Source organism: Sinocyclocheilus grahami, unplaced genomic scaffold (assembly GCF_001515645.1).
Source record: "Sinocyclocheilus grahami isolate Dianchi unplaced genomic scaffold, SAMN03320097.WGS_v1.1 scaffold844.1, whole genome shotgun sequence".
NCBI classification, from domain to species: domain Eukaryota; kingdom Metazoa; phylum Chordata; class Actinopteri; order Cypriniformes; family Cyprinidae; genus Sinocyclocheilus; species Sinocyclocheilus grahami.
In genome coordinates, this window is record NW_015506023.1 from 357,864 (window position 1) to 370,542 (window position 12,679).

The 12,679-nt window shown below is 38.9% G+C and overlaps 1 protein-coding gene across 2 annotated transcripts; it reads left to right on the forward strand.

The window, feature by feature from the left end:
* On the forward strand, positions 1 to 10,078 carry ss18 (SS18 subunit of BAF chromatin remodeling complex). 2 transcript variants are annotated; one of them, XM_016247609.1, is made up of 10 exons: positions 2 to 156; positions 2,118 to 2,194; positions 2,569 to 2,653; positions 2,836 to 2,962; positions 4,179 to 4,403; positions 4,500 to 4,664; positions 4,746 to 4,823; positions 7,285 to 7,407; positions 8,224 to 8,354; positions 9,292 to 10,078. In XM_016247609.1, exons 1-10 carry the CDS (start codon positions 88 to 90, stop codon positions 9,316 to 9,318), a joined length of 1,107 nt encoding a protein of 368 aa, XP_016103095.1. In that variant the 5' UTR covers positions 2 to 87; the 3' UTR covers positions 9,319 to 10,078. The 2 variants fall into 2 exon arrangements, with proteins under 2 accessions (XP_016103096.1, XP_016103095.1); XM_016247610.1 differs by lacking the exon at positions 7,285 to 7,407 and having other exon boundaries at positions 1 to 156.
* Positions 10,079 to 12,679: the final 2,601 nt, after the last annotated feature.

Consider the following 12,679-nt stretch of genomic DNA (forward strand, 5'->3'; position numbering starts at 1 on the left):
GAGCAATGGATCGTTCCGGTTTCGCGGTCAGTGTGTTTGTATTGACTTGAAGCGTTAACGTTAAACGTCAAGTTACGGTACGCTAACATGTCTGTGGCTTTCGCTCCGCACCGGCAGCGCGCCAAGGGCGATATAACGCCTGCCGGGATCCAAAAGGTAATCTCACTGAATCATTTCTCAAGCAGAATGAAACCGATGCTAAGTGCGTTAGCGGGCTCGGCTAGTTAGCTGTAGCATCTCCCGCCGCCGCACTCAAAACACCACAAACGAACAATTCGGACAGGTGTTTGTCACCGGATTCAACAGCTGCTACCGAAGTAAACCCGAGCAGCACGCGGAGCTGATTTCGAGTCGTTGTCCAGCGTCTTAAAGCTGTTGAAATCTGCTGGGCTCCGCTGTGTCTTTGTTAGCCGCTAACGCTAACGCTAACGCTCGGCTCTCATGAATCACAACAGAGGATTGTGTGAAAGCGTCGCAGTGTACACGTTTAAACGGAGAGAACGGTGTCAGCAAGTACTCATTGCTAATATCGTTACTGTACACCTGGTTTTATTGTTATGTTACGAGCACGTACGCTGATTGCCGACTTCTCCTGATCGATTACGCGGGTCTGAAAAGGCGTACTTGTGTCTGATTTGATAATTTAAATATTTTGGTAGCTGTTTTCATAAACCCTTCTGAGAACCAGAAAAAAAAAAAATGATTTTTTTTTAATTTTTAAATTTTTTTATTATTATTATTTTTTTATGTCATTAACAAATGATGAAAAAAAAGATATTTTCACAATGTATCTATACACTGCATCTAATTTGCATATTAATGTGTTCTTGGTGCAATAGTAATAACTTGGCAACATTTTCATAAGAGTATCTCATATTTCATAGGAATATTGATCTATAATTGTTGACTTCTTGTGCCTGATTAACATCCTGGTGTTTAAAGCTAGTAAACACTGGTTCAGTAAAATGGCACATTGCATCGGCTAACTGAATTATAATTTTTATTTTGCACCAAATGTTGCACATATGGATATGGGAAATGTAAATTAAAGCAGTATATCGTGCTGTTCTGCACATCGCATTTTAACTTGATTTTAACCAAGTACCCTCCGGAACAAACCATTATTGTTGAACAGGGGAGCGGCGGCGCTATTCTAGCGCGAATATGTTGTGTTAATAGTGACATTGTGCTTTACACACCAATATCTGGATAGATTAATATCATAATTATATTTCAACCGTCTTGTTTCTTTATTCAGTCTTGTCGGTTTCTCTGTTTCGAGTGCGATGGAATGCCGCGACGCCCCCCTCTGTTCCGCGAGCAATGGATCGTTCCGGTTTCGCGGTAGCGTACGTGCTCGTAACATAACAATAAAACCAAATCAGACACAAGTAACGAAAAGGCGTACTTGTGTCTGATTTGATAATTTAAATATTTTGGTAGCTGTTTTCATAAACCCTTCTGAGAACCAGAAAAAAAAAAAATGATTTTTTTTTAATTTTTAAATTTTTTTATTATTATTATTTTTTTATGTCATTAACAAATGATGAAAAAAAAGATATTTTCACAATGTATCTATACACTGCATCTAATTTGCATATTAATGTGTTCTTGGTGCAATAGTAATAACTTGGCAACATTTTCATAAGAGTATCTCATATTTCATAGGAATATTGATCTATAATTGTTGACTTCTTGTGCCTGATTAACATCCTGGTGTCCTCTACAGAAGACAAGCATGAGAATTATGCGCCGTTTCGTAACAAAATGTCAGAATTCGGTACCAATACCAGTGAAAATCCACGGTTCTCGGTACCCAAGCTGAATTTGCACATGCACATGTTTCATAAACAGTCCCAAAATTGTGATGATTGCTATAATGACCCCATGCCACTGTCCTGACTGATGCATAAAACAGCAATTTCAGTATTTTGATTCAAGTTCAGATTGTAAACGGCTTAGTTTCCCAGTTTTCCATCACTTAGGTCTGATTTAATCAGCTAAGCTTTTAATTAATTAAATTAAATGTAGGATTTGGCTTTTACTCATTTTCCACGGATTATTTAGTTCATTTTCTATCTTAATGTTTAATTAACTTTGTGACATTTCATCTGCAGTTACTGGATGAAAACAATCAGCTGATTCAGTGCATCATGGACTTCCAGAGTAAAGGAAAAACAGCTGAATGTTCACAGTAAGTTCTGTTACATCAGTCGTGCATGCGCACAGTCTTTGGTGTTTGAGTCTTAACCCTTGTGCAACAGTTTAAAAAAACATTACAAGAGGTCCTTAGAGGACAAAAAATGTCCTCTGTCCTCCTAAAACAAGAAAAAGCTATTCCAACAAAAAAATACACATTTGGGCAAAATGTATGCTGTTTGCATTAATAGCTTGAATGTAAAAAAAACAATGTCCCTAAGGGATGCACAAGGGTTAAGGCAAATCTTGGGTACCTTAAAGGTAGTGCTTACGTTGCACATTTACATTCTCAAATATTGTAGGATGCTGCATTATTCTTTTCCTAATTCAGTCAGTGATCTTGGCACGTTTCTCATTGCTGTCTTGCAGCTACCAACAGATGCTACACAGAAATCTAGTGTATCTGGCCACAATAGCAGACTCCAATCAGAACATGCAGTCTCTGCTGCCCGCGGTGAGTATTTATTCCCAGCTTCCCATCTGACACGGGCTGAATGGCTTTAGCTATGGTATATTAAAATGGTAACAAACAATTATATATTTATATTTATTTTGCATAGTTGATACGTGCTGTATGGTGTGTCACAGCACTGGTTTGAATTGAATTTGAAGTAATGTGTCTCTGTTCCTCAATAGCCACCCTCTCAGAACATGGCCATGAGTCAGAGTGGAGCGACTCCTCAGCTCCCCCACGGTCACAGTATGCCGTCAGACGGGCCGCCCGCAGCACACATGCAGAGCCAGATGAACGGACAGATGCCAGGTACATTCACAGCAGTGCACTCACTGACAAACTCGGAGAACCAGCGACTGAGGAAACCTAAATCCATAGAAGAACGGAGGCACACTTGATGTTAAGTGTGAATGTTTTCAAAAGTAAAAACCGTGTCGTTTTTATTTATCAATTAACTTAAAAAACAAACTAAATTAACAAAATCAAATCAATATTTGGCTTTAAAACAGCTTATTTCTGGGTGGACTTGCTCACAGTTTGCAGGTAGTTTGTTCCAAGCATCTTGGAGGTGGTGCCTTTTTTTTTTTTTTTTTTTTTTTTTTTTTTTTTTTTTTTTTATCAGAATGTTATTTAAAATTGTAGGGTGGGAGAAAAAAATCAGTTCCCTGATGTATCGCTATTCTGTTTTAAAAAAATAAATACATTTAAAAATATAAAAATGGTGCAAGGGTCAAAAGTTATAATTAAAAAAAACAAACATTTAATAACATTTTTTGACAAAATTATAAGATAACATTATAACAAAAACATTAACAATTTAAAAAATATTTAATTTAATACATTTACTAACATATGATGTTTGTAAGTGACGTCTGTCCTATTTTACAGGCAGGAGACATAAAGTGGTTGTACTAGGCTTTCGTACACACTTTGAGAAGATATATTTTTTAACATTTAATGCAGTTTCTTGATAATATCATGAGCTGACATTGAATAAAATAAAATAAAAATAGACAAGGTATTGTAGTTGGGCCTAAACTTAAAAAAAAGTACAAAAATGTACCTTTCTCATCTGAGTTGTACTTTCATAACTTGTTTTAGGTACATAATTGCACCCTAAGGACCTATTGTGGACCTTTAAAAATATAGTTATGTTTTGTTCCCCTAGGAACAAAATTTTACCTTCACGGTACCTTTTTTTTTCTGCTAATGTAAACTCATTAATAAGAAAGAAATGTAGCTCACAAAGTAGTTTTGGAATCAGATTGGATTGTGAGGTGCCTGAAGATTCCCACCCCTATAAAATGTATTTTCTTACTGGCACACTAAAGCAAAATACATAATAACCATTTTAAATCAAATGTTTTTGTGAAGCATCTAACATGTTTACATGTTATCTTCTCATTGTTTGCGATTGGTCATGTGCTTCATGTGATTTTTTGAATGCTTAAAGGATTTTGTTTTTGTTGTGTTTCACATTAATTGTGAAGGGGTTTGTTTTGTTGATCACTGTCTGCTTCTGCAGGTCCAAACCACATGTCCATGCAGGGCCCCGGGCCCAATCAGACTCCCAGCATACCCAGCGGCTCCATGAACATGCCACCCAGCAGCCACGGCTCCATGGGGGCGTATAACCACACAATGCCCTCCTCGCAGGGAATACAGTCACAGGGGCAAATAAACATGAGCCAGGGGCAGCCCATGGGCAGTTACGGCCCTCGGCCCAACATGACCATGCAGCCCAATCAGGGTACTGCTGCCCTCTCGTCTCAAAGCAATGCTTTAACAATAATATCAACCACATAATGATAAACGGTTCGTTATGAGTGCTTGTGTTTTGCTCTAGGGCCTATGATGCACCAGCAGGCTTCTTCCCAACAGTACAACATGCCCCCTTCTGCTGGCAGTGGGCAGCATTACCAGGGGCAGCAGAACCCCATGGGCATGATGGGTCAAGGCAATCACGTGATCGGACAGAGGCCCATGCCCCCCTACAGGCCGCCACATCAAGGTACGCTGAAATCTCTTGCTCAAATATTGATTCACTCAGTTTTTGCTTTGATTCACTCATGTCTGTTTTGTGTGTTTTTAGGACCTCCTCAGCAATATCCTGGTCAAGAGGAATACTACACGGAGCAATACAGCCATGGAGGACAGGCAGCGTCAGAGGGTAGGATGCGTTCTCTTGCAAAATGCTTTTTCCTGCTTTAGTATAGCACAAATGTGACCCTGGAGCACAAAACCAGTCATAAGGGTAAATTTTTCGAAATTGATATTTATACATCTTCTGAAAGCTGAATAAATAAGCTTTCCATTGATGTATGGTTTGTTAGGATCGGACAATATTTGAAAATCTGGAATCTGAGGGTGCAAAAAAATCTAAATATTGAGAAAATCATCTTTAAAGTTGTTCAAATGAAGTTCACTTTTGTGCTGCAGGGTCACAAATAATCTTTACCAAATTAGAAAATGTTATATCCAATTTGAGACCATATGATCTGCACCCACTCCAGACTAGGCATGGGCCGGTATGAGATTCTAACAGTATGATAACCTTAGATAAAAATATCTCGGTATCACAGTATTTTGCGATTACAGCTCTAAAATGTTATTTTTAAATGTCTGGGTAAAAAATAACACAATTTTCCACTGAACACAATACATTTTATTTTTAAGAAACATAGAACATTTTGGAACCGTAAACATGTCAGGCTAAATAATTCAAATAAATAATTGAATTCTTCTTAATTAAATTAAGTGCGGTCACTTAAGTGAGCCTAAACCTGCAGCTCAACAACAATCAGAACATCTTTTCTTTTCTGTGAAAAAAATAAAAAATCCTTCTAAATGAAAAAATGCAGTCACTTAAGTGAGCCTAAAGCTGCAGCTCAATAATCAAAAACATAATTTCTGTAAAAAAATAAATCAATAAAAAAAAGGCAGTCATTAAACCTGCAGCTCAACAAGGTTTTTGGAGACATGCTCACTTTCTACACATTCCTCTTTCAGTCCAAGTTATGATGCAGGAATGTTCACCTTTCCTGGATTAAGTTTGGAGCGGTGAGGTAAGAGGATGTGTGCACATACACGCATAAGAAAAGAGCGCGCGAGTGTGTCACACACACACACACACACACACACACACATGTCTGGTCAGCTATCCTTGTGGGGACTCTCCATAGGCGTAATGGTTTTTATACTGTACAGACCGTATATTCTATTGCCCTACACCAACCCTACCCCTAAACCTACCCCTCACAGGAGACTTTCTGCATTTTTACTTTCTCAAAAAAACTAATTCTGTATGATTTATAAGCTTTTGTTGCTATTCCTCGCTCTGTGAAGTAACGTGAGGGAGGAAACTAGTTGAGCTAGTTAATTAGCCATGTTATCTGCCTCGGTAGCAAGCCTAATAGTATTTATTTCAACACTGAAACAAATGGCGGGTGGGTCTTGATCGGGGGTGAAAGATATATAGATTACGTATGACCTGGAAGTATTTATTTAGCGATCGGTGCTAAAACGTCATCTGTACGGAACATCGTTGTGTACGGAACATGGTTAGTCTACGTTACCCCGAAAAATTCCCATACGGCAGACTTCATCTTTTTCGACGGGGGAAAAAGTTCCAGGGATTCCCCTCCTTGACTCCGTGACTTTTCCAAACCGCGGTATACCTTGAAATCGGTTATCGTCCCATGCCTACTCCAGACTAACCCACAAGTGTTTGTTAAACTCTTCTAGTTGATTCTTATGAAAAGATTTTTAATGAAGTGAGACCAGATTTAGTTTTTGATTTCTTAATCAAAGAAAAAAATTCAAAAACCTTTTATTTGCATTGTTGTTTTTTTTATTTATTATTAACTTTTTCTATTTTTGTCTTGTTTCTCGCAATAAATATAGCCGCGGTAGCTGTATGGTGCTAAATTATAAAAAAAGTCAATCACTCATTTTTAATGTTTGTCCTAACTCAGATACATTTGTATTCATTTCTTAAAACATATTCACAAAGCTCCCCTTCCTAATAAAAAGTTACTCCACCTCAAAATCAAACCAAAAAAGATATATATTTTACGCAAACGTAAGCTGAAATGAGCTTCCCATGAAAATGTACAGTGTGTATTAGGGCTGGGTTGATAATACTGATGAATTGGTTTTGGTTCATCGTCACTTTGTTGAACCAATAAAGATCGACCTTTTGCTCTGTGCTATTTTCTGTTGATGTGTGAACAACACATTACTAAACATTATTTGTAGCACACCTGCCATCCAATCATTGCAATAAGGTTTGTGATTTTTCTTTTAGTTTTTGAAGTCTTAGTCTTGAGGTTTTGTCAATTTTATCACAAAATTCAAATAAAACTAAAGTTCTTTCACTCCGTATCTGCAGCAGAAGCTCAGAGGATCATTAAAATTCAGATGGTTTCTCTGCACAACCGATAGCTGAACTGCTTCAGCGTTACTCTCCCATCCCCGTCCTCTCAGCCTGAGTGTAGTAGTGCAGGAGGACACCAGGCAGGCTGTAGCATGAGGATAAACAGTGTGACGCAGACACTCTTAGCAGGAGTTCCTGTTTACTTAGCGGGTAGCTTTGCTGATGCTTCGTGAATCCTTTGGTCCTCTTCCTGTAGGAAATGCACAGTATGGTCAGCAGCAAGAGGCGTATCAGCAGGGTCCACCGCAGCAGCAGGGTTACCCACCGCAGCAGCAGTACACAGGACAGCAGGCTTACCCTGGACAGCAGCAGGCCTATGGTATGAATCATACCCACAGATTCATGTCTGAGACATCAGAAGACTCTATTGATTAATGTGGATCCAGAAATGTTAATGTTTGCAGACAGTCATATTTTTAACACACGTGTAATGAAGATGAACAGATGTAGTTGTTGTTAAACCTGACAAATATTAAGGTTTCTTTTTATAAAATATCACGATTATATATATAAAAAATAAAAAATTATTGCATTTTCACATCAAGCACAAATCAAGAAAAGCATCAACTTGCATGGTTTGCGCACAGATTTAGTCGCAGCAAATGGCACAATCGAGCACATGAAAGAGGACCGACTGACTCTATTACACTTTTATTTGAGCAAAAAATCTCAATAAAGACTACTTAACTCCAACTTACATGGTGTTTTCATCTCGTCAGAGCGGTTTCAATTAAAGTGAAATGTTTTCAGGATGAATAACCAGATGATGCTTAAAAAAATCAAGAGAAGCGGAAGCCTTAAAAATTAATTTTTTATCTTTGTTTAACCTTCAATCTTTGTTTTCCTGGTCATTGTGTAGTGCTAAACACAGACTTCAACTGGAAAGTAAATTAATGCAGAATAGAGAATAATGAAGAATGGATGGCATACCATGCTTTACTTGTCTTGAGAGAGGACATTTTTCTGCACATGCTGTGAATGATAAAGAAAAAATTGGAAAAAGGACATAAGACATAACATGAAATTATCTGAACAAATTGTGAAGGTCAGCGGTTTGCTTAATCCGTTAACAGTCTACATTCATAGTAAGAATACGGAGAGAGAGAAAAACACACCCTTTCTTTTATATCAACAGCTCCGTCTCAGGGTGCTCCAAGTCAGTACCCGAACTATCCCCAGAGTCAAGGGCAGCAGTATTCGGCCTACAGAGCGCCACAGCCCGGACCCCCGCAGGGACAGCCACAGCGCCCCTATGCTTTTGACCAGGTCAGAAACCCTCCCGTCACAGCAGAGCATTGCCGAAATCTCTCTTTATAAATACTTCAGTTGATAACCTTTAGTTAAGGTGTTCACAGTGTCTCTGACAGGGTTTCTGCGGGTCTTAAAAAGTCTTAATTCGCCTTTCCAAAAATTTAATTAAGGCATTAAATGTTGCATGCACTACAAAAAAATGACTCTTCCTCAGTAATTCGGTCTCGTTTTCCAAGACAAATATCTAAACATCCTTAAATCCAAGATACATTTACTTGAACATACGGAGTTTTGTGTTCTGAGAAATTAAGCAGAATTGAGCGAGTTTATGCTTAAAACAGGAATGAACATCTGTCAATGGAGAGTGAGAACTTGGTTTCCCTTTGAATCAAGTTGGTTTTCCTGAGCCCATTGGATTTGTTCTTGTTTTAATCAAACTCACTTTATTTTGATCAATTTCTCATACAGTAAAACAAGACTTCTTGTGGCATTTTGCTTCCCAAGATAATGTGTGTTTAAGAATCTTTAGATATTTGCGGGGTTTTATTTTTATGAATTCAAAATTAACAGATTTTCGAAAATTCCATTTTCAAACTTTGACATTTCTTTTACAAGATATTTACATTTAGAGACCATATTGGTGTTACATTCAATTTTTTTACTTGGTCTTAAAAAGGTCGTTAAAAGTCATAGATTTGACTTCATAAAACCTGCAGAAATCATAGTGACTGTACTCATCAGCTCCTTTTCAAACACTTCTTTCTCACTGTCTTGGACTCATTAAATGAGACAATTAAATCCGTACTGATATTTCCATCTTTAAAGACACCGATGTTTCCGAGTGTGACACACGACTCCTTTAACGTTCAGTAATGCAATGTCAGTTGCTGAGTCTGTCAAACTAGCTGTGTTGTAGCACAGGCCTACGGTCACATCGTATCTTTCTTCACAGGGGCAGTATGGCAACTACCAGCAGTAGATGACGAGCATTTGACTTCCCGCCCTAGCATTTCCAATTTGAAGCTGTGTGTGATCTGATGAAGGGCTACTGTGCTCTCAAAATCTCTACGCATCACCTATGAAGAGATGAATCTTCCCTGCTAATGTAGACTGAACTCTTCATTCGGCCACAAGCATTTGAACAAACCGATCAACGATTGGCTCGATTCTCAGCACAGGTGATCTAATCGTGAAACGACTATAAAACTCACTTGACAAAAATGAGAAAGCGTACACATTTTAAGAATTTCCTGTCAACTCATACGTGCATTTTTGAGTTTAACGGAGAAGCAATTTCACAGCAGCAATGCCTTAAGTGAAACGGCTGCCTTATTCACAGCAACTTACGAAATCAGTGAAAATACATGAACACACACAGCAGTGGAACGTGTTTTGTTTTTGTAATAAAGTTCATTGTGCGTTGTTGTTGTTTTTTTCTCCTCTCCTGCAAATGTCAGAGAAGCAATAATGCTGAGGTGCGAATTAAGGCTAGTGGAGAGGTGGAAAATGGTTTTACATTTCAGGTTCAAAACTATGCTATGATGTATAAATGTATTTTATGCTTTATCAAATAGAGCTCAGATTGAGCCCAGGTGTTGAACGGTAGCTCAAAGTGTTGTCCCGTGTGCTTATTGACTGTATTGAATCTTTGTTTTCTATTGTTATTGAAGGTGGGACATTCCATTTTAAAATGACATGTATGTCTTGCTGAAATTTGATTAAACTGTTCTGGTACTGTAGTGGTTTGTAGTGAATCATAGACTGAAGAGTCTTATTGAAGTTCTCAAACATGGTATCAAAGAAGCAAGTATCTTGTAGTGGGACTGGGGATGCTCTACCTTCTTGCAAAGTTCAGCTCCATCCCTGATCAAACACAACTGAACCAACTAATTTAGCAGGTAGGTAGATCTCCAGGAACAGGATTGGCACCCCTGCTCTACTCCATCCTGTGCAATAAGCACCGCTACACAGCCAACAAGGCCTTGTCTCCATCACATGCCTGCTGAGAAAAAACGGTTCATATTGACTGTACTTTATTACCTACTCAAGTACTTGTCAGATTGCGTCTTATCTTCAGCTGTTCATATGCGGTGGGTTGTTTTTCCATTCATGCTTCCGACTTTTTCTACTGGCAGTACTCTAAGGGTACTTTGATATTAATAAGCTCAGTCGAAGGTGCAACAGTTGATGCAAAATGTGGACAAAGCCCACAATAGTATCCAGCCATTCCCAGGAATCCGTGTGACTCCCTGCAATTGGTAAGAACTGGAAACACCCAAATGAACTAAATTTTTGCTTCAATTGGACGAAGCTGTCCATTTTCCACTACTTTGCCCGAGGTAGGTGACCGTAGCCTTAACAAACTCGCACTTGGCCAGATTTCTAGTTAAAGAGGCCTTTGTCTGACTCCATTATTTGACACAAAAGCTGCGTCCCAATTCAAAGGCTGCATCCTTCGAAGGGCGATTGTGTCATCGCGGTGCGACCGAAAGCTGTCCCGATTCGAAGGCTCCTTTAAATGTGGCCTTGAAATGCACCCTTCGTTTCCCATGCAATGAAGGTTACAACAGATGGATCCTACCTACCCCAGAATTCATTGCGCGCCAGTGATGACAGGATTTTTTGGAGAGAAATTGCCGGATTACACTTTTAAATGTAAGTACTGGGATCTACTTACTCGAATAATCAAATGTATGATACAAATGTAAAAATAAAAAGAAGATATAGATACATATATATATACATATATATAAAGCTGTTCAAATGTTGACTGATATCCTACCAAGATGCGATTTTATATAGTTTATACCCTTTATGTTGTACATAAATGGACTATGATGAACATATTTAGGCAGTCTTTGAACTCTGTTTTAGGCAGTTGAATATAACATTTTTAAAAGTCCAGTACAAACGTTACTGCCGCTTGGCAAAGGCAGCTGTAACAGTTCCTATACGGCAAGAACAGTCCTCGGTAGGCTAGACCGTCCCATTTAACAACACTCGGTCCAACCTTTGCGGCCTTCGAAGGATGCAGCCTTTGAATTGGGCCACAGATAAAAGAGAAATCATGCACACATAGAAGGAAAGGGTTGACAAACTTATTAGGCATTATTTCTTACTGTCTCTTGGGATCTTTAAAATCCCTTTTTCAAGCTTCCATACTATCCTTCTGTTTATGAACATCCTGTGACAATTGCTCAGTTGCAACCACAACTTTTTCATGTCTGATATAAGCCAGAACATGTCCATTAATCTTACAAATATGGCAAATAATACACTTCACACAACTATCCTTGTAATCATTTGACAAATGGATATCATGGGCGAATTCCAAACGCCCTTGAAAGGCACTTCAGGAAGAGGACGCCATTTGTAGGGATGTTCCAAATGAAAACGAACAACTCAAACCCTTCACGAAGGGCCCTTTCAGAAGTCAGTTAGCAAAGGGTACATGCTATGGTCACTTCGAGGAAGTTATTTCCATTGGTGATCTTGGGGTACGAGGTCCTCGGTTTCATTTGCCTCTGGATGCAGTGGATCCTCCTCATCTCCTGCAGCCAAGCACAGTTTGTGTAACATCACGCACGCTGCGACAACCTTTGGGGCAAATATGTGGTAAACCATCAAAGATTGCAGAAATATCGCCCATCAGTGGTTCTTCACCATTCCAAAGGCTCTTTCTATTATAGATCGGGCCTTAGCATAGAGCTGGTTAAAGCGTTCTTCAACAATGCCTCGTAGTGGTTCTTTAAAAAGTGTAGTGAGGCAGATTGGCTCTTTTAAACAAGGATGAAAAGGCCAGGTGGAGGGTATGAGCTTGAGACATAAACATGACAGTTTTTTAAGACCCTGGAGTCATGCACGGACCCCAGGAAACCAACAAAAATATCCAAAAACTTTGCATTGTGGTCACAGTACATAAATGGACTATGATGAACATATTCAGGCAGTCTTTGAACTCTGTTTTATTTTTAGGCAGTTGAATATAACATTTTTAAAAAGTCCAGTAGACACGTTACTGCCGCTTGGCAAAGGCAGCTGTAACAGTTCCTATACGGCAAGAACAGTCCTCGGTAGGCTAGACCGTCCCATTTAACAACACTCGGTCCAACCTTTGCGGCCTTCGAAGGATGCAGCCTTTGAATTGGGCCACAGATAAAAGAGAAATCATGCACACATAGAAGGAAAGGGTTGACAAACTTATTAGGCATTATTTCTTACTGTCTCTTGGGATCTTTAAAATCCCTTTTTCAAGCTTCCATACTATCCTTCTGTTTATGAACATCCTGTGACAATTGCTCAGTTGCAACCACAACTTTTTCATGTCTGATATAAGCCAG

Coding starts and splice junctions, on each gene's coding strand:
- ss18 (XM_016247609.1), top strand. CDS start 88: ATGTCTGTGGCTTTCGCTCCGCACCGGCAGCGCGCCAAGGGCGATATA. Junction 2,195..2,568: donor AAAACAGCTGAATGTTCACA/GTAAGTTCTGTT, acceptor GCTGTCTTGCAG/CTACCAACAGATGCTACACA. Junction 4,404..4,499: donor GACCATGCAGCCCAATCAGG/GTACTGCTGCCC, acceptor GTTTTGCTCTAG/GGCCTATGATGCACCAGCAG.